The 27336-nt window shown below is 37.1% G+C and overlaps 1 protein-coding gene across 1 annotated transcript in view; it reads right to left on the bottom strand.

The window, feature by feature from the left end:
• Window positions 1-387: 387 nt before the first annotated feature.
• Window positions 388-27336, bottom strand: part of LOC118743955 (serine protease filzig) — a 47744-nt gene continuing 20795 nt past the window's right edge. Inside the window, exons 2-7 of the mRNA XM_036476717.1 lie at window positions 8849-13969; window positions 7541-7727; window positions 7221-7405; window positions 3641-3756; window positions 3343-3462; window positions 388-1372 (exon numbers count right to left, since the gene is read on the bottom strand). Of these exons, the coding sequence (XP_036332610.1) occupies window positions 1208-1372; window positions 3343-3462; window positions 3641-3756; window positions 7221-7405; window positions 7541-7727; window positions 8849-13969 (5894 nt within the window). The 3' untranslated portion in view covers window positions 388-1207. The remainder of the gene's footprint in view (window positions 1373-3342; window positions 3463-3640; window positions 3757-7220; window positions 7406-7540; window positions 7728-8848; window positions 13970-27336) is intronic.

Raw genomic sequence — 27336 nt, 5'->3', positions numbered from 1 at the left:
TTTGTTGCTTAAAAGTAGGCAATAAATATTTATTTAAAATAATTAAATAGTAAATTCAACTCGACGTCAGTTTGCCAATCGCTTCGTTTGGTGCCTTCAAAATTAACTAACAATAAATATTTATGTATAGAATTGTTTTAGTTTTTCACCATTTCATAAAATTATTTTAAAACTAAGACACAACACTAAGTTTTTAATAAAAAAAAAATATATATTCAGACTACTTAGGCACAATTTTTCTTTTTTTTTTTTAAGAATTACTTTACTGCAATTTCAATTGCCCCTTCCCTGCCCCAGGTGCATTTTATCGAAACTTACAATGTGAAGGTGCTGGCAAAAATATTGAGTTTTCTAGTTTTGAGTGCAACGTTCAAGATCCAAGAGCGATCATAGCATATGCGCCGAAAAGTATGCTTAAAAAGAGAAGGAGAAAAAAAAATGAATTCACTGTGGCAGTGAAAGAGTTATCCGTCGGTGTAGAACTACTTGAAGGCTAAAAGTAGTCGCATTTCGAAACACCTGCACATTCAAGACACACACAAATTCTTTGCATACCTTCGGGCGCTGTGACTTGTCAAAAGCTCACCAGTATTTTTAGTCACTTGTTTGCTGTCACTATGATTAATACGCTCGATAAATATTTATGATAAAATATTGCCAAGCGGAAGAATGTGAAAAAATAATCATAATATTTACGAAGTTTGCTGAGCACAGTGGCTGCCTAAATTTTGCTTCTGAATAAAGATAAATATGTAGTAGGGCTATGAGCTTTGCGTGCGACTTAACAAAACTCTCCCCAATTTTTTCTCGCTTTAATGAAAGTCACTCAATTTCCACGCAATTTTTTTTTTTCAAATTTGCGTCTGTGTTTTGAACGCACAAAGACATTATTTCAGCGCATATTTCGTTGATTTTCTAATCTCATTTTGCACTTAAATTGCCTTGCTTTTGCTTTTTACATTTTCGTTAATTTCGTTTTGTTTTTACAATTTTAATAATAATATTTTTGCTAACTGTAAGTTTAATCTTTGTAAATACCTAACTAAATGTATCTATATCTATTCGATGTGTATATATATATATATATGTATGTATATATTTAATATGTATAATGACATTGTTGGTATTGCTATTGCGCTGCGTTACGTTGTTTTATGCATTTTTGTTTGTTTGTGTATTTCGCCAGTTTTTGACTGTTGCTCTTCTCCTATTTCACCCCCGTTATGCTTCGCAGCCAAGGCTTGTAGAATGTTGTACGCATGTACACACCCGGCAGGTAGGGCGCCGCACATTTAATGCCGTGCGACACAGTGCCAGCCAACTCGTAACGACCATCGGGACGTTGCAGCACCAATGGACCACCGCTGTCACCCTGTTGACGTAGAATGAATTGCGTTTCAAGTATTTAGTGAGTGTGTATAGGCGTTGGGGAAAGAGAAAATGGAATAAAGTGCGATGTTATAAAATAATATGTTTATTGACTTGAGCGTATTTCACTGATAACGCGCTAAGGTATGTAGTACATAGATAAGGTTACATAAGTTACGGTTAACGGAGGTTAGAGTAGGTTTGGTTTTAGCTATTAATTAGGAGATGATATCAGCTATTGCGGTGGAAGCTCGTAGGAAATGGTAGATGAAGATTAAAAAAAAAAAACTCTCCTGGACGAAAATGTGTTTGGCTTGGCTCCCGAAAGCTTTTTTAATTAAATGAAAAAAAGAGCTAAAATTGATACCTGAGCGAAATACTTTGTTTGGACATATATAATACAATTTTTCGAGGAATATTTTTCCCTAATGGCCGTTTTGGCCCCAAATTTTGAAACCTTACGAAAAGGTAGATTTTTGAAATTTCGAGTAAATTGCGAAAATTTAGTACCAGTCAAACGGGCCTCATATTCGGATTCAGCAACGAGGATGAATGGAGTTTTAATGAGCTTTATGCCAAATAGATATAAGCGCCTACATCAGAGATAACGGTAGTACACTAGCTTTTCTAATTAATAAAATCTCCCATTTGCTACCCAAGACAAGAAGAACACTGATTAAAAACTACCAGAAATATAATTTTATCGACCCTTTGGGTTCCTTCTGCCATCTATAGCAGACTGGAACTTGATACGCCGGTTGGGATATATAATTTATTTATTCACCACTTGTACCAAACAGGGACAGGGCTTTCGAGTAGTTGTTGAAAATTGTCTAGGTAGAACTATTCGCTTTCGCGGAATGTTGTCATTGAGAAGCTGAAAATAGATTTTATGCAGAGAGCCGAGTCGCCAACCTCTCGGGCAGACAGCTGGCCATTAGGGCTCTGGCGCCTTTCAGAATAAATTCGAAGCTGTTAAAGAGCGCGGAGTTTCTTTGAATACAAATCGTTCGTAGAATTAGTTGAACAGAGGGAATTCCACATTAATCCTAAGCGAGAATAGGATACCAAACCCTTATTTGAAAACCCGGTAATGTTGTCTCTAATATTTTCAACAATGGGATCGCATATAGGCGGTAGGCCGCTGAATCTCCAAACTCATGTGACCCGAGGATGAAAATTGACTATGGTGAATTTTGTAAAAGCTGATACAATGAAAATGAAGAGGAGACATAAGAGCACCTCCTTTGATTAGTTCAAATGAGGGCAGGCAGACTTAACCAGGAGGTTTTGAATTGACATTTGTACAAGTTTGGTTTGATTAAGGCCCACAAATTTACAAAATTTGATTGAAAATGCTGGTTAGTTCTAGTATAGTCATACCAAGCCTAAGGTACGAAATCGGCATTTAGTTGCATGCCGGCATTAAGTTCTACTTTATCAAATGTTAAAAGTTTCATATGCAGCGCCTGCTTGGTCAGCTGCTACATAAAAGTCTCTCTTATCAGATGAGGCACAGATAAGTTCACCAATTACTTTGAGAATAGCTTAAAGCCTTAAAAAGTTAAATATTATTCACCTCCTAAGAATTTCTCAACAAATACGAACACTTTTTAAAAGGGGTTGAAAACTTGAATTTTTCTAAAGGCTTCTTAACGGGTATTATCCAATTTTGCTGAATTGCCACGAAAAACATCAGTCAAAATGAACAGGATATTGTACCCATAACTAAAGTGCAAATATATAATCTAATTATCCGTCTGCCAAATGCATTCAGAAAGTCAAAGGGTGGCTAAGTTCAGCAAAGTACATACAATTTCGTCATTTCTTTTGTATATCTCATTTACATAAACTTATGCAATACTGCGGACTATTGTTATTCAAACTTTAAATATTGTTTACCCATAGTGTGTATGTATGTGGAAGGAACCATAGAGAAACCACAACATAAAGCACTATTGTGCCAACACTTACCTCACATGAGTCCTTTTGCCCATTGGCATAGCCGGCACAGAGGAAAGAACCCAAAATTTTTTTATTGTGCCCCGCCGTGTGGAACATCTCCTGACATACGCTGTTCTCAATAATTGGCACCTAAAATACCCGAAATATATGCAAAAAAAAAATAAAAAGAATTAATGAAAGAAAAATAAAAAGTTTCACAATGTTGCCGGTGTACTTAAAATACATATATATTCCATATAGAAGCGTACAACTACTACACATACATATAAGTATATACACTTAATTTCATATTCTGCCATGAACGCACCTGAACTTCCTGCAACACAGATGGCACACCGCCGCCGTACTTCAGACGCCCCCAGCCGGTGACCGTCGCCATGCGACCGGTGAAGTCTGCATGGTCGTTGGGCATACAAATTGGCACTGCAAAAGAAAAGGGAAAAAAGGAAAAGGAAAGAAGTAAAGAGAAAAAGTATTACAAATCCGTTTGAAAGCTGAAGAAAAAGTGTGAAAGGGAAAGTAGTTAGAAATAAGTTCAAAGTGTTTGTGTAGTTTATGTCAATCAAAATTCTTGCGAAAAATGTTATTTTAGGAAGGTTTTGGTTTGGTTGGTGCGAAATATTTGGCTATTAATGTTGATTAATAGCAACGTCCAAAAAATAAAACTCCGCTCACTTCTGAGAAAACCATGCTTTTTTGGAAAATAGGCTGAAAATTTTATTGGTAATTTTTGTGGTTCCATTTTCACTCTCGATTGGGTCGCGCACTCCCATGGCGTATGAGCAACATTTTAAAATGATATATTTTATATCAGTTTAAAAGCATTTCGGGGTAAATAGCTAGAAGTCCTCTAAAACCATTTTAATCATTATCTTACACAATAAAATGTTAAGCATGAGATTTTACGACGGTCAACACGTCTTGTGAATCCTATAGCTTAGTATCTAGAAAAACTTATGTAAATAAAAATTTCAAACTTTTTAGAAGATTTATAAAAATTCGATAAATTTTAACAAATATCCATCACAGTCTGAAACTATTTAACCGTTTTTTTTTTTTAAATTTGCAGTTTTGGAGCCTATTAAATTTAAATAAATTAAAATGCAGGTTCGAATTAGCTAGGATTTACTATTGATTTTTGAAAATTTTTTGTTCGCGTATTTTCTTCCATATTTTGGACAACTTTTTTGCATGAAGAAAATGTGTAACACTTTCCACAAAAAAAAAAATGCAAAAAATCAACGATAAGTCTAGCCACTTAAGAATTGCACTCTGTTCAACTAAAATTGGACCTACAAAACTGCATATTCTGGATGCTTTTAAGAAATCTAATTAATTTTGGTGAAACTTTGTCTAATTTTGCTAATTTTTGTAACTTTTGAAATTCAGACTACATACTTTGTTTAATAATGCGTTACACTTTCCTTAATTTATTAATTTATTTTTTTTTCAAACATCGTTTACATTGTAACAACACATAGAAAAATTCATAAAATTTTCGTAAAAATTTCAAAAGTTTTTAATCAAAACTTTTACGACTTTACAAAGTTCTACCTAATTTTTTTTAAGTGGTTGTAATGTCTGCGTGGCCACAAGTGCACATGTGAACTTTGCAAATAGCTAGCTATGTAGATCATACATTTATACAAAAGAATAGGTTTGCAATTTCCGCTTTGCACAGAAAAGGTCAAATAATATTTTTATAATTATAACCGAATATCTCCACTGGCGGTTAATTATTACATACATCCATACATAAGCATGAACGTACACTTGTATGTGTGTGCAACTCTTCAACCTCCTACATATGAAGCGTATTTAGAAACAAAACAAAAACATAAAAACCATCTGCTATCAAAGGCACTCCCTTTTATTCAGCCTTCCCACATTTATAAATACTTTTTTGTACAGGCGAAACTCAAAAGCACCCCAAGGATTTTTTGCTTGTCGGAGCTATGAAAAAGGTAATTATAACCTTTCATATACGGTGAGAAATCGTTAACTGATTGTGTGGTATAGGCATAGTATGCATACATTTGCAGGCCTGTAAGGTACAAGCTTTAACTAATTGAATTCCTTTCAGTTCTCTAATTTACATAAAAGGACTATTCCGGCAACTGTTCTTCAAATCACCAGTATTTGGTAAGTAAATTGTATTAAATAAAAAATATGTTTTTTTTTGAAACAATAAAACTATAAATTAAAAGAAAAATAAAATAAGTTTATAAAAAATTAAAAGAGATTTAAAAAATGTGTTAAAATAAATTAAATTAAAAAAGAAGTAAATAATGATTAAGAAAAATAAAATGAAATGCAGTAAAAAAAATATTTGACTTTTTAAAACAACAAAATCTAAAAGTAAAACAAAATTACATAAAAAAGAAGTAGTAGAAAAAGAAAAAAAATTAAAATAATTGCCAAAAATTTAAATGAAACTAAAAAAAAAAAATATTTTTCTTTATTGAACAATAAAATCTAAACATTAAAAGAAAATGGAATGAAAAACAATTAAAATAAAAAAAAAGTAATACATAAAATAAGTTTTTAAAAAGTGAGTGCAATTAAGATAGTGTATATTTTTCTTTTTAAAACAAGGAAATCCAAAAATTTAATTTAAAAACGAAAAAAAAATAATAATTATTTTTAAATAGAAGAAAAAAAATCTGCTGCCCGATTTTTCGAATGGCACCCCTGTGCTTTGCTCAATCGGCCACTGCGTTTGTTGACGTAGCGCGAGCAAAATGATATCCATTTGGAACATGCTCATAAGCTTTCTGCCAAAAGAGCTTTTCACCATGAAAAATGGCAAGGCAGCTTTTTTGTAAGACTTTCATGCCAGAATAAAAAAAAAATATTTCAAACTATCTTGCCTGTTGCCTTTCAATTGCCTTACAAATGACTTGCACTTATCTTAGGCAGAACTGCCCTGTATTATTTTGGAATAGAGAGCCCTACTTCTTAAAGGCTGTTGTGCAATAACTTCTAACTCTACAGCAAAAAAAGACTACACTAAATGGTGCGCACTGATATTGGCTGCTGGCTATATACTTGCACAGGATATATGATTTGATCACTCACAAATACTGTACATCAGTGCTGCTAAATTCATGTTTCAAGTTCACTTTTGAAAAAATCACACAGATTCCCTCGAGAAAAGAAAAGGGAGAAGATACCGTCTTGGAAGCTTACCTAACTCTACTGCCAAATACACCTACGGATATTCGCAAAAGGTTTCACTTAAATCATGCCGAATTGATAACCATTAAGACTGTGATGGTTCTCTCGGACATTAAAGCCGCTCTCGAATCCTTAGGATGCTACTCGATTTCCTTTTAAATAGCTGCCGCTTATAACGAGGCTTATTCAAAACGAGCAGGTTTATATGCGGCAGATGAACTGGCCAGAACTGGTACCTACTTTTCTGCCACAAATATGTACCTCCCTTGAAGCGGGTGTATCGCTTATACCTCCCGGACTCTTGCTTGAAACCCACTTCATAGAACTGGCAAAGTGCTGCAGGACCAAATATGGTCCATACTCCATAAAAATGGGTTCAGCACTCTCACTCGCAGGGGCGGCCTCAATAGAAAGTAGATGTTGGAACTATCTTCCAATAAACGACTTCCATAGAAGCAGTCGAGACGAAACGGAAATCGAAAACGCGGAGAGCTAATGGGCTAAACTTTTTTTCGATTGTGTTCAGACTTAATCCCGTTAAAAATCGACGGAGTTGGATGGCAGATAAATCTAACTAGGAGGATCTAAGGATCTTGTCGAAGACACGTCAAACGTACCCTTAAGTATAGTCTGCAAATTTCATCACTCACTTTAGATAGAACTGCATATATGTTCCAATTCCTTTTTTCCTTGCTGATTTGCTCACTTACCTATGTGTGTGTCAAATTGCACCGTACTCTCGAGCTCCAATAGCGCCAGATCATTTTCGAACGTCGCAGGATCATACTGACGGTGTACAATGACACGTTTAACATTCTTCGTAACAGGGCGTTTACTCTCCAAATCGCCTGAGATATCGAACTCACCCATAACAGCGACTAACGAGGCCAGAAAGCTATTGAAATTTTTTAAAAAAATAGCAATATTAGAAAGTTAAAAAAAAAAAATTAATTTTGCTTATTTTTAGGATTCACGCAATTAGTAGGTGTCTTCACAAATATTATTTTCAAATTAAGTAACTGCTACTCACCCTGGCTGACAATGCGCCGCTGTGATGACATAACGATTCGTTATCAATACACCGCCGCATTTGTTCTTTGTAAAAAGTCCCAGCCATGTGGATTCACGTACGAGCACTTGCCAAGGGTAAGCGCCGAATGTGGAACCTTTGCCGCCTACAATTCTGCCAGATTTGATGTGTGGCCGTACGCCGCATTCTGTCGATGGGGAGTGAAATGTGAGGTTAGGAGGTAAGGGAGAGTATAGCAACAGCATAGATGAGTGTTTAGCGGTGGTTGGTGAATGGTTGGTTGGTGAGCTTTATGACACCGGAAATGATGGCGGTATGGAGTGGTGATGGGTGATGGAGTGGCGACGATGTTGACAGTAGGAAGTGGTGTGGTGGTGCATTGTACTGAACATGAAGGGCATTTGGGTGAGTCAGGTTGAAAATTCAACAGCGTTGGCCGAGTGGTATTCGAGTGCGAATCTTTTTAGTTGTACAGGACTCGAAGGAGCGGTGAGTATTTGTGAGTGTGTGGCGATGCAGGTTATTTGGTAAAGTGAGTTATGAAGTGGGCAAACGAGAATCAAGACAAATAAGTTCTTGAGAAGAAGCTGAGATGGGAATCGATGGTTTGATGGATGATGGTTGGGCAAGTTTAAGTGGGGGCAAGTATCATTAGGGGTTGCAGTCGAGTTGAAAAAGGAATAAAAAAGGCTCTAATAGGAACCAATGGGGAATGACAGGGAAAACTTTTATGCTAAAGGCAGCTTAAGAGAAATTATAGAAGAACGGTGAGATAGGGAGCTAAATTCAGGATAGGTTCTTTGCTGAGGGATTTTTTTTTTTTACAGAAGGTCGTATATTTGATTGAAAAGACGCACTGTGGTGATGAAGTTGGAAGTTTATGTGAATGTTAATGTGTGTTGGTATGTGTGTTTACGCGAGCAGGGATGAATTAAATTTAGTTAACAAAATGAGTTAATAATCGTTGAAAAAACACAAGTGAAAGAAGCAATTTACAGTTAAATGGGCGTGCAAGTTGAAGTGCAAGTTGTCGATGAATGCATGTATGAGCGTATGTGTGCGTGTGTTTGTATGTCGCGTGCGGGCGTGTATTGCGGAGTGTAGTTTTACGGGATAAAAGGAGCGTGTAAGAGGGTTGCGGAGGTGAGGGGAAAGTTTAGTGTAAGTGGAGGCGACAAATTAGAAGAAAAAGAAACAGAGTCGTTTCGGATTCTATGCATGGCAAACTAATTCAACACAAAAATTGATATCAAACAAAAACAAAAAAAAAAAAAAAAGTCCGCCACCAGTACGGCGGTCGATACTTACTAAATTTGCGTCCACCAGCGCCAGTGTAAGCTTCATCCTGCTCACCGCCGATCTCATTGTCTGCTTGATTAACATCCTCCTCATCCTCTTCGTCGATCAACTCATCCTCTGCCGGCGGCGCTCGTGTGCTGGTCGTTGTGGTGACGCGACGCGTTGGCTTCCGTGTCGTTGGCCTGCGTGTAGTTGTGGTGCGACGCGTCAGTGGACGTTGTGTTGATGCAGCTGGCCTACGAGTTGGTTGTCTGGTGGTCACACGTGTTGCCGGTCGCCTTGTGGTCGGCTTCGATGTAGCTGTGCGCGTCGGTTTTCTTGTGGGTTTGCGCGTTGTGGCCGAGCTCCCTGCGCCAGCACCGGCGGCTTGATAGGTCGACACCGGCGCTGCGGCTGCTGTATTGTTCACATCGTCGATCATATCTGCCAGCGCGTCAAAGTTGCCTTGCAGTGATTCGACGATCTTGTGTACCAGCGTATTCATTTTGTCCTTTAATACCCCATCCTCGACGAATGCGGGTGTGGACAGTTCTAGGTCGGTGGTGACCGCGCTAGATGTTGCAGACATATTCAAGTTGGGATTGCGTACAGGTGGGAAGTTGACATTGTCATTTGGCGAAGTGTAGGTCTCTTCTTCCACGGGTGCGCCGAATTTTTCACCTGGTATCGGGAATGGCGGATAGGTTGGTGTGGGTCCGTAGTAGCCTGGAAAAGCGGGACGGTCATCGGAGGGCACACCATATTCTGTATCTGCAACCGATTGTGTGAAGGCAGGATGTACGCCACTCTGCGCATTTTGTCCGATGTGCTGTGCGCCATAGTAACCTGGATCGTCGAAGTCATTGGTTGTGACTCCGGACAAGCTGACATATTCGGGCGTATTTATTGCCAATTCGGGACGACGCGTCACCACCGGACTGTATATGTAGGAGGTGCTGCTGAAAGCAGGCAGCGGCGTCGTTTGCGGGAAGGCATTGTCATTGTAATTCACGCTAGGTCTTTGCGGCCAGTCGGTGTTTGTGACCAGAGTGAAGAGCGTCGGCCTAGGTGTCACCACGCCGTTTGTGGTGGTTATGGGCTTTGATGTTACTTTAACGAAACCTGGCTTTTTGTGTACGTATGTGTATTGAGGACGCTCTGCATATTGCGGTTTAGTGTCAATTTCGTAGTCCAATTTATCATCGGCTACAACAAGTGGAGGCACTTCAGAATCGTGGTAGATAAGTGTGGTGGACGGACGAGATGTGGTGGGTACTGCGTTGTAAGTGTTTGATGCTGGATTTTCACCGCTTGGTTTGCGTATGATCGTGGGTCGGTTGGTGGCCGCGCTCTGTTCATCGTAGTTCGAGTTCAAAGAGGGTTGTGGCGCAGGATAATAAGCATCGGAATCGAATGTGGATTGCGGTGCTTTGAGGTGCTCATCGTAGGCGGGATCGGGCTTGTCGTAGTCTTGACCATAATCATCGGACGTGAGCTTGGTGTCTTGACCGTACAAGTCGGCAGGCAGTTTGGTATCTTGGTCGCTTGTCACAGAAGGTGAATTGTGGTCCTCTGCCTGAACTTGGTACGTATCCGTTACTGGCTTCCGTGTTGCCAAAGTAGAAGTGTAGGTATTTGTTTGATGCTCGTCGTTGTATGAGTTTGTCAGGTGACTGACAGGTTTTCTGGTCGCAGGCTCCGCGTTATATGTGGGCTGCTGTTCAGGTCTTTGATATACGGGTTCCGCATTGAACGTATTCGTAGCTGGTTCGGCATTGTAGTTGCTGCTGGGCTGCTGCTGTACAGTCGGGCGCTTAACATAGGTGGGTTTGTTGTGCTGGTACGTGCTGGCTGGTTGTTTGACCGGTGGCTTTACGGACTGCTTAGTGGGCTGCTTGGAAGGTTTCTTTTGCGCTTGCGACTGCGATTGCGTGTATGAAACTTGCGTTGGCTGCTTGACATTGGGACTCGCATTTGCGCCATTGCCATTGTACGTATTTGCAGGCTGTTGTGCTGGTTTCTTATTGCTGTAATTTGGCTCCTGGTAGTCATTTGTCAGCTGTGCGGCTGGCTTTTTAATTTGTCCTTGCGTCTGTTCGTAATTGTTGGCTGGCTGGGGCGGCGCTTGATTGTAATTACTCACTGGCCTTGCGGTTGTTGGCTTTTTGGCTGCAGTTGGCTTCGTCTTTTTGGTATTCGGACGGGATGTGTTGGGTTTGGGGCGTGGTCTTGGCCGCGGCTGGGTACCACTTGAAGTAATGATACCCGATATTGGACGTACTGTAGTCGAGTGCGTGGAGGAGCCGCCATATTGTGGGCGTGGTGGCGCTGGAGTTGTAGTTGGTGTAAGATATGCCATGGTTGATGTTTTACTAATTGTTGGACGCTGCGTCAGCGCGGTTTGATCGAAGTATTGGATTGTCGTTAGCGTGTCGGGTCGTGGTGTGTGATAAGCCAGTGATGATGATGTCTGGACATCTTGAATTTTGGTCGTATGCGAAGAGACAGAAACTTCTTGAGGCACTTCGGTGTATTGGGTTAGAGTGGGCAACTTCGCACCATTGTAATTCTGAGCATTCACCATGCCGACATACGAGGCTACAGGACGTTGTGGTTTGCCAGTGACAACGGGTACTTGTCCGTAGTTAGAATCCTGTATTTCTACCGTATCTATTTTGTCGATTGATCCTGATTGCGGAGAGTGTTGCATTTGATTTTGATTACCATAATTACTGCCTACGTCGGGTGTTCTATGGTTATCGTCCTCAATGTTTGACATATCCACTGGGTATGCAATGCCCATGGCTGGCATTTTATTGAACTCATGCGTTTGATGAGAAGACGACTGTAAAGCATCATTGTAATTATTTGCGGGCATTGTGTGCTCATCCAAAACAGAAGTTGCGTCGTCTCCATAGTTCAGAGCTGTAGTAGGGCTAGGACCATTGGCAGCGGTGGCAGGTTTCGACACATAGGATCCCGCTACATTCAAGTTGGTGCTCACAGTCTCCAGGTAAGCAGGTACCTGCGCTGTCACCGGCGAATAGTTTTGCTCATTTTCCGCGTAGTAGTCATCTGGGCGTTTTGTCTCTACTTCGTCATCGTAATGGGTAGTGGCAGCGCCATAATACAAACCGCCAGTTGTGTTGGGCACACTTGGTGTTGTAGTGCCATAGTGTCCACTATTAGTTGGCTCATATTTGCTGGCAGATAAGTCCGCATCCGTACCATAAGAAGCCGTCTGTTGCGGCTGCTGGCTTACGATATTATATGTCGGTCCATGATTCGTTGTGCCATTCAACTGCAGAATGATGGACTCAATTGAGTCCACATGCGTGGTAATTGAGGTGCCTGTTGTAGGTTCGCCATAAGTGGGCGGCTTTTTGCTGGCCTGGTCATAATTTACGCTTTGTATTAAGTCGTATTTGTCTTGTGACGCTGGTGACTGGTGTGTCGTCTTCGTGGTGGTTGATGGCGGATTATAGCTGATGGGCGAGGGCTCTCTAACCGGCGCTTCCATGTAAACCGGTTGTGGGCCGTAGCCCGTTGAGAACTGTAAATCATCCTCAATTAGATCAGCGTCTGCACCGGGGTGGGTAATGTCGCTGTGCGTGAACTCAGCACCGTCGAGTATCAGGTGATTATGGTTATGGCTGATAGCGCTGTGTTCTTGTGGTTGCTGCTGTTGTGGCTTCTGCTTCTGCTGTTGCATTGATTGGACTTGTTGTGGCCTCACTTGCTGTGATTGCGCCTGTGGTCTGGACATTTGTACCTGTGGACGTGGTCGCTGGTTTTCTGGCCATGGCTTGGGTTTCGGCCTGACCGTTTGTTGCTCCTGTAATTCTGGCGCTTTTGGTTCTTCATCCTCGGCGGCATTCTTCTCCCATTCATTCAGTTGCATGGGATTCTGTGTAACTGGAATTTCTTCGAAGGAATTCGACTCTGATGAACTGTTTGGCTCTGTGAGACCATTCACAATGCGCATTGGTAGACCGGTGGTGGTAAGCGTGACCACTTCATCTTCCATTGCTGGTGGTGATAATGTTGTGCTCAATAGATCCAGAACGAAATCATCATTTAACGGTGGTGGTACGGTAGTAAAAGGCACTTGAACTGGATGTGGATGAGTTTGGAACACGAAATTAGTGTCTGAAGCAGCTTGATCTGGCTGCTGCTGCGCATCATGCTCCAATTCCGTACTGAGAGACTGCGTGCTTACGTCTGCAGCAGCGCTAACAACCTTTACCTGTTCGGACTGTTGTGAGGCTTCAATCGAGGCTTCTTGTAGATGACTCTCGAGCTGTTGGCTATCCATTTGCTGGCTATCTCCTTGCATGAATAGCGGCTGCTCATCGTAGGAAGCAGTGGGACCAACCACCGGCCGACTTTCGTGCTGTGCACTCTCCAGCGACTCCATCAGATACAGGGTGCTTGTGTTAGGTGCTGATTCCTGTGATTGTGGGTACTTGTTACTCGACACTTCATCTGGCTGAGAATGCAACGCTTGGTAGGTGTTCGCATTCGCGCTACTGCTGCTGCTGCTGCTGCTCTCCAACTGCTGATAAACCTTATCGATATTCATTTGTGTGTAACCATTCTGAGGTTGTTTCAGCTCCTCCACAGAGTCGGCATTCCCTGCGCCACCACCGCCATAGATGGGTCTCGGCAGTTGTGGTTTATATTTTTGCTGCTGCTGCTGCTGCTGTTGGGGTAGCTGCGGCTTCTGTATGCGCGGTGGCTGTGGCTTTGGTTTGGGTTTTTGTTTTGGTTTGAATGTCGGCGGCGTGTATTTGGTCTCTTGGGATTGTTGCTGTTGACTTTCGCCGTAGGTTTCGTATGATTGTGCGACCGCTTGATTTGCGCCTCCATACTCTTCTTGAAGTTTCTGCTGCTGATGCTGTTGGTAGTACGAGTTCTGTGCGTCGTTCAGCAGCGTACTTTCGAGATCCTGCTCACTGGGTATTTGACAGCACGCGCCGAAGAGGAAGCCGTCCATGCAGGCGCCCACCACTTCGCCATTGCGCTGCGCACACTCGTGATTGAACATACAGATCGTGGGTCCATTTTTGCGGGGGTCATTCATGGCGAGTGTTTTGGTGGCACGACAATGTTTTGGCGTTATCCGATAGCCACCGAACAATTTGCGACCCTCTGAAAAGAGAAGAAAACAAAGGAAGTATAAGTAAAAAAAAAATCACTTGGCAATGGATTGATCAACTATGGATGCATATAGTAAATAAGAACATCAGTATATAAGTAAGTAGCGAATATAAGTATAAATTATTGGTGTCAATAGGGTTGCCGTCTAGTTGAAATTATTTATGAAGCAAATAAAGAAAATATGTGTTCCAAATTAAACGCATTTTCGGCGTCTTTGTTCAGAAAATACTTGTGAATAGGGTTGCCATCTTTTTTTTTTATTCAATACGGGATAATACAAAACTTGCGAAGATCCATTACTTTGTTTGTTTATGTTTGTAAATAGATATGTATCTTTGTATCATGCCTGAGATTGTTTGATCGGGGTTGCCACCCATATTAAAATCTAAACAAAGCAAATAAAAGTTTGCAATACGGGCATCAAACTAACTGTATTTTTTAGTGTTTATAATCACAATTTATTTTTGAATAGAATGGTAATAAGAAGATTTTTGATGCTATTTTTTAACTTGTTTCAAAGAATGGTATAAGAAAAACTTGAATAACTGAACCTAAACAACTCTTCCGATTTAGACTTGTGAGGTATCATTGGAAAGGTATTTTCATTTCTTTGCTAATAAACTCATTCTAGGATGAAAGTGAAAGATAGGACGAACGAACGTCATTCAAAGTTGAATTAAGATGTGTTGGTATTGAAAAAAAAAAAATAAAATTGAGACATGAATGACTTTTTTTTGGCTACTTTGGGCTCGGTATGCAATGGAAAAGCAGAGCCCTCTCTCGGCGAACAAAAATTACGCTCTACAAGTCTCTCGTCATGTCCGTCCATACACATATATGGCGCATTTTTTTTTTTGATGCAGAGATGCATCTTAATACCCCAGGAACATTTCCACATCAAAAAGAAAATTTTGAAAAAAGTGTCGCTTACGTCTTTTTGTCGTAAGGGCTCGAAATACTGTTTTCAAGCAAAAAATGAAATATTTCCGAACTTTTATTTTTGAAGGTTATTTTAAAGCCCCAAGATAATTTTAATTAAATTTTGGTATAACAAAGTGCAAATTTCTCTAAATAATACCTTTGATAAAAATAGATTTTGTTGATGCGTTATATGGAAGAAAATGGGTAACACCCTTGACAAAAAAAAAAATCTCAAAAATCAACGGTAAATTTAAGAGACTTAATACTTGCACTTTATTGTATTAAAATTTAATGGGCTATAAAACTGCATACTCAAGATATGAAAAGTTGAAAATTTTTTGGTATTTCTTGAATTTAACCGAGTTTTATATGAAATTTAAAAAATTGATTCTGCTGGTTTTTGCTGTTGGATGGATTATATTTTTACAAAAAAGAAGAAAAACTTAGTTTTTACAACAAAAATAAGTATTCATATTTTTTGACACTGTCTGTATGTATGAAATAGGTTTGGTTTCGCATATAAAATAAATTTTATAATTTCTTGTTGAATTTCATAACGGTTTCTTATAATTTTGGCAAAAATCTATGTCAACAAAGCCACATTCGTGCAAAAAGATCATAGAAAATTCCGATGAAAGAGTGCGTAAGTGCCTGCAAAGCCGTGGATATCATTAGCCTGATCCAATGTATGTAAATACTTTATTATTCAATAAAAAATAGTTTCCTGTATTATTTGATTCTTGGGTAAATTTTGGCACACCCCTAACACATACACACATAAATATATTTGTTGGTTGTTAACTTGGTGTGATATTCGCTGCGATAATTTTACCATAATTTCTGAATAAGCATTGACAAGTAATTAACACAATGTTAATTAAAAACCATAAAACAATCATTGACTCAACTCTTGGGTCCATAACGACAACTTAAACAAACAGAAACAAGAATTGATATTCGCCAAAAAGAATCATAAAATGTAGTTTAGTTAAATTAGTAACGATTTGTAAATGAAATGAAAGGGAAATTGTTTAGGTTTCGAAGCCAAGCGGGAAAAAATTGCTGAAACCGCGAAAAAAGAAATCACTTTCGGCATTTCACTTTGCACGCTGACCCAACCCAACGACGGTATATTTCAACAAGCTGGCGCTCAGACGAAAGTAAATTGCGAAACGTCGATTTTTATTTACATACACACTTACACACAGATATATGACCATAACGCTTCTGCAAATCACCGCTACAGTTTTTTTTTTTTGCAAGCGATAAAGTGAAAGTACTCGTAACTGACCGGTTAGTTAGCCAAAAAAAAAAAGGTTTTGTGCGCGCGCTGATAGCGTAGCTTGTTGAATGTGTAAATACGCTTGATATGTACCTACATATATACGTAAGTTATATGTATCTATATAAAAATGTAGGCAATGAATGAGTGAACGGAAATCAAGAATTTAATTGCTGCAGGCCGCTCGCAACAATGAATCAAAAAACACTGTAATTTTTATTGAAAACCGCAAACGGCGTGGATGAGCTTTTAATTTTGGAGGCGCTAAATGTTATTTTTTTATTTTTTTTTTAATTACAAATAAATTTCGTTTTTCGCATGAGTACAAGAAGTAATTAAATCCTTCAGGCGTCGAATGAGTTGCGGTTTTATTTGGCAACGCTGGCGGCAAAGTGATAGGAATAAGCGTGAAATAGCGCTTTTATAACGTTTTATAGTGTTACAGCTATTTTTACTATGCAGAAAATATTAAATGGCATTTGAACGTTTTATGAACATTTCGGTGTTCTCAGCAGAGATGCGAGTTAATTGATATGTCAAAGCAAAATAATAAACACTTAAAAAATCACATTGCCCCAGCTAGTTAATAGGCCAAGTGCAAGCTAACGTAGGCATATCGGCCGCTTTGGCTAACAATAAATATTTAAAAGTCTCTTAAAAATACAAATAATCTTAAGCAGCGTGAGAAAACGATTTAGCTCATTGAGTTTCTGATGAAATAATAAATTTGTTTTTTTCAAGTGTTTATGGTGTATGATTTTGGAAGCAAATCGAGAAAACTGTACATTGAAGAAGCTTTGGCATAATTTGGGAGCTTAATGATTGAAAGCGAAATTATAAAAAAAAAAAACTCGGCAAAAAGTATTTGTTCCGTAAATTTACTGAGAAAGAGTGTAAGTAAGATATTTTCAAAAAACTCCAAAAAAAAAAATATACAGTCAGCGTCAAAAATATGAATACTCTGACGTTTTGACGATTTTATCCATTTATGTTTTCCGCACCACATTTTTCTTATTTTTTTTTTAAATATAGTGCACGCAACAGCAAAAACCAGCAGAATCAACTATTTCAATTTCATATATTTAGAACTCGGAAAAATTGAAAAAAAATACCCAAAAAAATTTTTATCAAAATTTTTTACTTTTCAATTCGATTTCTTAGAAAAATTTGAGTATACACTTTTTTAGCCCATTAAATTTTACTGAGATGCAAGTTTCATGTCTCTAAATATTACCGTTGATTTTTCAGATTTTTTTGACGACGGTGTTCCGCATTTTCTGCCATTAAGAGTAGCTTTTGTTCATGCGTTATTCATCCTTAATGTATGCTCATATTCATAGTGAAATTATGTGTGGACGAATGGGTGACATTTTTTTAGAAAAAATTTTAAGAAAATCGATCCGTAATTTTTTGAAAAGCAACATTTTATATTGAAAATTTTGAAAAGTTTATAGAAATTCGGTTTTGAACATTTTTCGTTTTAATTTTCCAAAAGTATTTTGAAAACGTAAATTTTGAATTTTTGCCTCCAATGGGCTAATTTTTCGCAAAAATATGGCAGTCAGGGAGATCTCTCTCAATTGGTATCATAACATGAAAAATCCAAATGTTGCCCTTTTTTGGGACTGAATGCGCCATATATATTTACTGTATTATATTGAGTCCTAATCGCCAAAAAGACGTAGGTAAGCGACATTTTTTCAAAATCTTATTTTCGATGCATAAATGTTCCTAGAGCATCTATATACGTTTCTGCATCAAAAATAAATTTTTGAAAAAATGTCGCTTACAATTTTTAATTAATTTATATTTTTTAATTATAAAGCTATAATATTTTTCGTGACAAATTATCAAACGAATCATCCACGTGTCAATCGCTTAATAGCACACACAAAAAAAAATCTAATATCGTGCACATCGCAATTCAGCTAAAATCAAGTTAAGAGTACTACTATCTCGCATTTACCACAATTAATACTTTGAAAGATCATACTGTGAGGCTTTTATATGTATTTTTTTTTAAGATACATTTACATAAAAGGAAGTGATAAAATACTTAGCCATAAGTAATGGCAGTAAATTACTGGTAAACAACAGAAGTAATGAACTTTCAAGCAAAATCCAAAATTGACAGATAAATCTTTCACACAGCAGTTGGTGGGCAACAATCAGTACACATCAAAGTCACGCGCGGCTGTCGTTTTCACGCCAAGCATTTACTCATTCAAGCATTGTCGACGGCGGCAGTTAGTGAATCGTGTGTCGCACCTGCCAATATGTCAAGCGATAAGATGTGAGTACACATGTACAAACACACGTAAAGCAGACTTACTGGCGGTGAGAGCAACTGCGTGGAAGAGAAACGGAGTTCAAATAACCTAAGAGGTATGCAGAATTTGATAACCTTAAAATATTCTTTCCAGCCATTCATTCTGCACCCTATTGCGTTGACAAATTTCATCGAAGTACGCTCCTCGAATTTTTACCCTCTTTCTTCGCATTTTTTTTAGCTTTTCAATCCGCCTCTACCTAAATACCTTTATAATTGGCCACTTGTTAAGCGTTAAGGTACAATTACCAACATTTTTTCCACCATTCTTATGAGCTTTTAAGCTCATTAATTGATACCTTCAAGCCCAGAAATGCCTCTTCAAAAGCAAAAAAAAAAAAAAACAAAAAGAAATATAACGACAAAAGTTCCACCAACATCAGCAACACTTGTTGTAACAATGTTGTGCTCGCTTCACGTGTTGTTATTGTTGCTGTAGTCGTCACTGTCATTGTCATTGTCAATGCCCCTCCGGCAGATACAAACTCAAAGAAAACCACAGCCAAGCAGTTCATGTCTGTGGCTGCCAATTTGGTTGACTGACGGCGCGCCGTTGGAGAGCAGGTTTTTCACGTACATACATATGTATTGCAGTGTTTGTTGTCTTGTTTTTTTTTTTTGTTAATGTTGCTACAGCCTCTAACTATTTCTTTTTAGTTAGTTTTGTTGTTGGGTTTTTTCTTGTTGTTCCCCACCATCAACAAATGAACGCCAGCGTCTTAGGCTACTAAGTCAGTGGGTCAAGCTCAGAATTGTGAGCGATTAACGAACGCAACGAACGTTTTAAGCATAACAAGAACAATAAATTACAACAACCATAATCGCGCTAACAAGTTAACATTAATACTAAATATTTGTATTGGTATTCTTGATGGCTGGAAAAAGTGTGACGAAAATTGATTTTCTGTTTTTTCTTTGCTTTTGTTTGTGTTTTCGAGTTGTTTAAGCAGCAATTTTTGATGGAGTGTTGCCAAGTTTACGGCTGTTTGGCTTTTAGTGGCACATGGGAATATTTATTATGCGAAGAGTTTGGGCGCTATTAAGATGCTTGGAAATTTTGGCAGTTTAAAAATATTTTTTAATGATTTTCGAATGCCTAGTAATTACCTAAAGTTACTGCATCTCAGTTTTTATATATCAATATATGCGCAAAACTAGAGGCCAATTATAGGCTCCTCTCTGACTTCTACGACATTCTCTTTCAAATGGACTCAAAGAAAAAAAGACGGAAACCATAACCGACCCAAAAATTTATGAGCTGATTCGTAATTGGTAAGTCCGCTGAAGTGTCATTTGAGCAAATGAATTGAAATAATAAAATTTTTGAAATTTATGCTGATGTAACATTTTCGCGTTTGTGTGAAAACGCTCACACGCATATGTTTTGTTTTTCTATTAAATTTTACTTTAGCTCATCGCATTCAATAGCGCCAATCAATTGAACGCATGCAATCAATGAACTGAAGCGACAATCCTGCTTTATTTCAATTATCAGCCGTATTGTGTGTGTGTGCACCTCTTGCGCTTATGTATAAGACTTTTGCCGCTATGAGAAACTTGTTATCTCATGCAACGGCGCGAAAATTTTCACCGCCCACTGTGTAATCTCATTTCCACGCACACACTGCGCTCCACGCAGGCACGCAGGCACGCAGAACTAGCAGAGAGTGCGCAGCTGTTGCATCCAAACGTGGCCACGACAATGACGATGGCGGTACCGAATGACGATGACTACCTGCAATGTCAACTTGCAGCAAACCTGCATGACTGCGTTTTCAAGTTTACTTTTTCCTGTTGCAGCATGCAATCGCTTGCTTGCTACTACCGGTGCGGCAAATTCGCTCAGCCGTTTGACACACTTTTCTTGGTTACTACATATTTTTGTATTTGGTTCAGTGGTGTACATACATATGTATGTATGTATGTATGGATGGATGGGTGCATGTGATATAATTAAATACACAAGTGCATGCACTTATAGTCACACGCAGGCATACAGAAGTGTGTGTTTTGCAGCTGTATGCATTAGGTTCTCTCAATTAATTTTCCATGCAGTTTTTGTTATTTTTTTATAAGTATGTATGTATATGTACATATCGCGCATCTACTTTCATAGTGTTTTAACTCAAAAAAGAAAACAACTCGAGAAAAGCGGCTTTCATGTTATGAATTTACATATAATTTCATAGTAAAAATGAGTGCATATTTTGTTCTAGTGCGATACTGGCTCCAAAATTTTCACACAACTTAGAAGAGGAGGTAGCAGTACTTTCTGCATACTCAACTCAAAATTTGTAATTTTTGGGTTATGACACTATTGAAGTAAATGTGCGATATGTAGTTATTTTAATTTTAATTTTTATTTCTTTATCTGTTTTTTTTTCGTGCAGAGTATTGGGTTTCGTGCCTTTCTGCGCTCGTTCGTTCGTATGCTGTAACCTAATTTGTCCAATATGTATTATGTTGGTCCGATTGTTGGCTTGGCTTTCCGATTGTTGGCACAAGCAACACGCGTCCATTTCATGACTGTTGCATATAAAAATGTTTAACTGTTTAAGAAGAAATTACGTATTTCAATGCATAATGATTGTAAATTTTGTAATAGATTATCAACATCGAAATGACAATAATAATAGCAAGCTGATTTTTATTGACGAAATTTCATAGATGCGTTTAAAAAAAGAAGCAAGTTTTAAAATCTTTGATTTTTTACCCCAAACATTGGGTTCTATGACCAACCAAAGATTTTGCGCCATTTGTTTTTTTTTGGCGAGTTATTTGCAAACAAAATTTTGAAGCAGTCTTTACACTTTTTGAAATATTTCAGCAACCATTCATTCGAATCTAATGATTTTTTGACAGCAGTTAGAGAACTTATTTGGCAACCAAATAAAGTGGTCACTTTGTAAAATTTCGATTCTGGTTTTATAAAAAATTGTTTTTTTTTTAATAAATTTAATTTTTTTTTGATCAAATTCTCTTATACCTAAGAAAACAATTCAAAAAGCATTATTTGCGCTGAACATTCAATTTTACTTTCGTACAAAAAAAAAAAATACTTTACCTTTAATTGACTTAAAGCTTTTAACTAAAAAAAATAAGCCAAGTTAAAAAAAAAAAAATAATAATTTGATAATTCTTCATTTGATACTTAAGTTTGAAAATTTTATTTTATATGAAAACGAAAATTAAGCAATTCATTCATAAAACAGAATTTTACAGAAAGGTGAAAAAAGCAATACAGCTCATGAACAGGATGTCTATCACTTTTCACCAAATAATTTTGTTCAAGCAGTCGTACCAAATCTCGTTATTTTAGCATGAACTTACTTTAAAAGGGGTGCCACGCTGTCGATGCTCAAGAATTTATATATTTGTCTCTGCATTAGGGGAAGAAAATAACTTTTAAATTGGTGTCCGTATGTAGAAGTTTTTATTGTGATTGTGCATTTAAATATAGAGTGCATTTACATGTTTGCTTTATTTAATTTAAACTACAAATAAATAAATCTGAAATCACCATTATTTACCATCTCATTTTATTCTCCAAACACACAACACGATCGATCGCCTGCGTCCGGCTTGCCTCAACTCATTTCAACAGAAATAGTCTTTCTCTTCATTTAGCTTTGGCTTGACGATTCACACATAACGCTTTGCTATACTGCAAACAAACGAGGTGATTTAACGGTAATGTGGAAAATTATTATATCGATTAATTAGCAGTGCAGCAATCGATGTAGCCGAAGTGGCAAAAAGCAAAGTACGCAAACTGCTGAGCCAACAAAAGCAATAAAAAAATTGCTGCCGCGAGGCTAAGTGGCAAATCGATGCCATGCGCGATTGCTTGAGTTTATTCTTTAAAATTAAATCTAAGTGGAGTATGAATAAGTAAGAGCGCATGTGGGGCATATTAAAGGCTCTCTAAAAAAATACCCGTTAAATGTCTTTGCATTACGCTTTTGCATCCAACGTTCAGCTTGTTTTTGGGCCAACTCTTTGGAGAGAGTTTTGTCAATTAAAATCGATAAGAAAATTAGGTGACTCCGTCTACTTGGCTGCTGCTGAATACTCACACTCTCGATCGTAAACTCGTTATCTTTTGTGGCATTCCATTCCGGGAATGCAGTGATTAATTTCTCTGCGCGCAAGCACACGATTTTGCTTACTTACTTAAGTAGAGGCGCTGTGGCGCGAGCGAAATGGGATAAAATTAGCGTTGTCTCATTGCTTGTGATGATATACGTGTTTATTAGGGTTTACCGTTAACTCATAAATCACATACCTATTATTAAAAAGAGCTTTTTGGTGGAAAATGTCTGTGCGTTGTAGTAACAAAGGATTGTAATAATGGCTAATATGTAAAAAAATGAACGCAAGTACAAATACTAGTATCCAGCAGAAGCGTTAAGTTTATCGATATTGACAATGATAAATATATCGATGTCAATTAAATATCGAATCGGGTGTGAAAACTATAAAGAGAATAAACACGATAGACATTTCGATCACGATATATAAAATATCGATATCATAAAATTATCGCCATCGAAAACGATGAAAACGATAACTATAATGAAATCGATATACATATCGATAACGATAGATAAAATATCGATATCTTGATTTAAAAATACTATAGTTAATAATATCATTTAATATGAGATGTGGTGACTACAACCTCATCACTATTGTTATCGAAATCAATACTCATAATGGTAACGGTAATGATAATGTTATCGGTAACAAAAGAACTTTCCACTAAAGTTAGGCCTATACGATTTTCGAAAAAGTTGACCAATCCTAATACTCACACACAGTTAGAGAGCATTTGCGAAGTTCTCCTATTGCGCTAAAGGCAAATTTTTACAATCCAACTACAATGAAACATTCGCTTTCTTTTTTACGCTTGCGAAAAAATATTTAAAAAAATTCAGAAACTACCATGCAACATTGCAAAAATTTTTATAATCATCACTCATATGCAGTTGGCATTTATAACAAAGATTTCCACATGATTACTTGCATGCGCGTAGCGAAATGCTCTTTAAGCTTAAAAATCTACAGCAATGCAGCGTAGGAATTTTTTTTAGACAACTGCATGCATTCAAATAATTAAATATGCCATGAGAAGCAGCCACAGTCGTCACGTCGATTTTCGATTTTACTCTACTTATAAAGTCAATTCATTACCTACTTTTCCTGCTTTCGAGCTGCTGAAAATGAAAGTTCTAATTTACATACTACATGTATATGTGTAGGTAAGTGAGTCTGTGGCATTTTCGAAAAGTCAGAAATTTAAAAAACACATTTCTCCAACTCATTTACATACTAGTTTGCCAACTGATTTGCTGTGCATCGCGTGTCATTTTTTTATTTGCGCTTCATTTGAATTCAAATTGAATTCATTAATATAAATTGATAATTGTGATTGTCCTCTTATTGCTCACGAATGGAGAAAAATTCGTGGGAAACCTAACTCGGTTATAACAATATTTGTTATTTTATGTTTGTTTTTAGTTTGAGTATGCCACAATAACTACGAATGTATGTAGGTATATGTGCATATAGCTCCATTGGAATTGGATTTCTTTGTATAGTTTCACAAGTTTAATTATCGTCTTTGTATTTTACGTTTCTCTAATTTTTATGGTCATTTAAATTCCGCTGCGTTTTTTTCATGTTATTAGCCCTGCTTTTTGCAACTTGTACTCATTGTAGAAATGAACTGAAGGTGCTTGTTTGAGGATCCCGCATGCTTAATGATAGACGCCGAGAGGTATAATGTTTTAACGAATTTTCATCATCTTCCTGATCAAGCTGATTATCGATGAAATTTCGTTTAAAAATTTAGAGCAAAAAAATGACAAACTTTCATCAAATCGGGGGCAATCAACAGAGATATACACATTTTTATGTGAAGACATATTAACTGATAGATTACTCCTAATCGTAAAACGCAGTACAAGTGGAGTATTTATTCCCCATCTTTAACGCTTCGGTTAAGCGTCGACCCATCCGTTTTATTAGGCTGCAGTGATGACTAAAATCGGCCAAGTCGTGGAACCTGGGATCGATCTCTGATCAAAGCAACATTCCCAAAAAATTTAAGAATAGTTTTTTATAAACAACGGCGGTTATCTATCAACCGGCAAAGAACATACAGATTGTTTGAACGATACGAAATTCAATAAATATAAGATTAAGTATATCGATAACAATTTAATCGTGCTCAAAGGTAGCAAAAATTCATAAACATTAGGTAAAAGTTAATCACCCACCACACTGGATGTGCTTTATTCCTACAACATATCAAGTAGTAATCGTACCTGCTATGGCCAACCTGCACATCAAAATAGCTATTCGCATAGCCCAATTAGCATTAAGTTTAGCTTATACACAGCATTGGAAGCAGCGAACAACCATAAAAGTAAGGCCAAACCAAATAAATACAAACATACATTTTATCAGCCATTGGCCATTTGGCAGCTTATGCAGTTTTGCTAACGATTACCACTTCCATGCTTGCTTCATGTTAGATAATGCGGTAATTGGGCTACCAGTCATCAGCCAAAAAAATAAAAGAGAGAAATTTAGCTAACAAATAAAAAGCGCTGGAAAATTGAATGGCGCGCAAAAACGCCCTAAAAACAGTGAACTTGTTCAAATAGCATCGCATTAAAATTTATTGCATGCAAGTAATCCAATTGCATGCTCTAGTTGGCAGTTCGAACACGATGACCAATGCAAATGCAGCGCTGCACAAGCAAAGATACTTACTAGCGGTCATATATGTATGTATGTATATGCAACTTTGTGAATATGCTCGTCGTTCTTTGCTGTTGTAACGAAAGACTTAAGTTGCATACTTGTTTAGGGTAACTGTATAAAAAAATTACGGTAATGTTTATTAATTAAATTTAATTTTTACTTTTATTATGTATTTTTTGTTTGCAAAAGGAATTCAACTTTCAGAGAGTTGTATGCTCCAGTAATTGGTATAGGGGGTAGCAATTATTGTGTGTAACTATGTATAGTTATTTATATGGACAAATGAGTAGTGGAACATCCTAACAATCCTAATAATTAATGGGAATATGTAAGCGATGAATACTATTTATATAAAAATAAAACTAAATGTTTTTACTGGTTACTAGTAGAGCACAAAGAAGCACACAGCGGTTCCAACAAACCAAAAATGTCCTTCACAACTTATAAATTTTAATATCCTTCAACTACTTAGGACGAGTGTTCACCAAGATTGTGCTCTGTTTTCGAATAAATATTTTTTTCTGTAATTTTTTTGTGTAATAAATAATAGAACCTTTTTTATTTTGACCAGTTTTGGCTATATTTAGTTTTTAAAAGCCTAGCGGATTATATAACAAGTACCATATAAGTCCACATTTCAAACTTTGGGCTACAAAAATGTATACTTAAAATTTTTCTGAAATTTCTGAATAAACAATTTTAAACTTTTGGGGGATATTGGTAAAATTTGTTGAATTTTTATAATTTTTGTACAAAGTTTTAAATTTTTTTAGTCAAATATGCATACTAATTTTATTTTTGAAGATGTGTGAAGGGACATATTCTTACTCGATTTAAAAATATTTATTTTTTAGAATTCTACAGCAGTTCCCCATGAAAAATACACATGTGTATCGAAAACTTCTATATTAACCAATTTCCAAAATGAGTAAAACGGGTCTCCTTATTTTTGGTATTCTTCAGTTCTGGGGACGGCAGCGGGAAAATTCCAAAAAAATAATTGATTTATGGACCACCCTAGTGCATATATCGTTGCCCACTTTAGTTATCTCATCAGAAATTCTCAACATAAAGTACAACTTCAAGTGGGCAGAGGTTATCGCTATAATCCAGGTCAAATGAAAAAAAAGTTGCTGAATTTCAGGCAAAAAAATTTATCTTTTTACAGGAACCGTAATGGTTATGATCCTTATCATAAAAATAAAAATTTAACCGTTAAAATTGGATATAGATTTTTTCATACAATTTAATCGTTATTTTAAATGTTTAAATTTTCAGAATATTTTTTTTTTTTTAGATAATAACAGATTCAAATCAGTGTTAATCAGGGACTGGATCCGGTTTTGAACCGGAACATCGCCTTTTTCTATTGATTAATTAAACCATTAACCGAACCGAAATTTTCCACAAATGTTTGATCCGAATTGAAGACCGAACCACACTGCATAAAGGTTTAAAGTTCGTTTATACGAATTTTCAATAACAAATTTATTTAATTTTAATTTAAAATTTTTTCTTTTTGTTAAATATGACACTTGACACTTAAACATGCGCGTTATCTTTTTTTGATTTCCGGTTGAACCGAACCGAAACTCCGGTTCAAAGACCCAAAAAACCGCTTTGACGAACCAGTCCAAAAGTACAAAAACGGTTCGAACCGCTGAACTGAAGCGACCTAATTTTTCATCCTGTTCACGTCCCTGGTCTTAACTGATCAAAATGATTGACAAAAAAATTCTAAATAGCGATTTAAATTGACCGAAAAAAATCCAAATCTAAAAATTATTATTGCTTGCAAAAAAAAAAATAAAAATAAAATGCTTGCTATTTTTTTTTTATTTTTTGCTAAAACTTACCGGGTGGTGTATTGTCATATGTGTATAGGCTAAATATTCTTATGAATTCGCTTCGAAATAGCTTCGTCATTATCGTTATGGCGACTGCGATTTACAAATGTTTTTTAAAACTCCATTCACCTATCACCTTAACAATTCTATCACTGACTCCATACATGCGGAAACAAGTATCTAATTACATACATATATGTTTATGCTT

This window comes from Rhagoletis pomonella, unplaced genomic scaffold (assembly GCF_013731165.1).
Source record: "Rhagoletis pomonella isolate Grant_MI unplaced genomic scaffold, Rhpom_1.0 Rhpom_scaffold_00007, whole genome shotgun sequence".
Taxonomy (NCBI): Eukaryota; Metazoa; Arthropoda; class Insecta; order Diptera; family Tephritidae; genus Rhagoletis; species Rhagoletis pomonella.
This window is presented reverse-complemented; position numbering and strand designations above follow the sequence as displayed.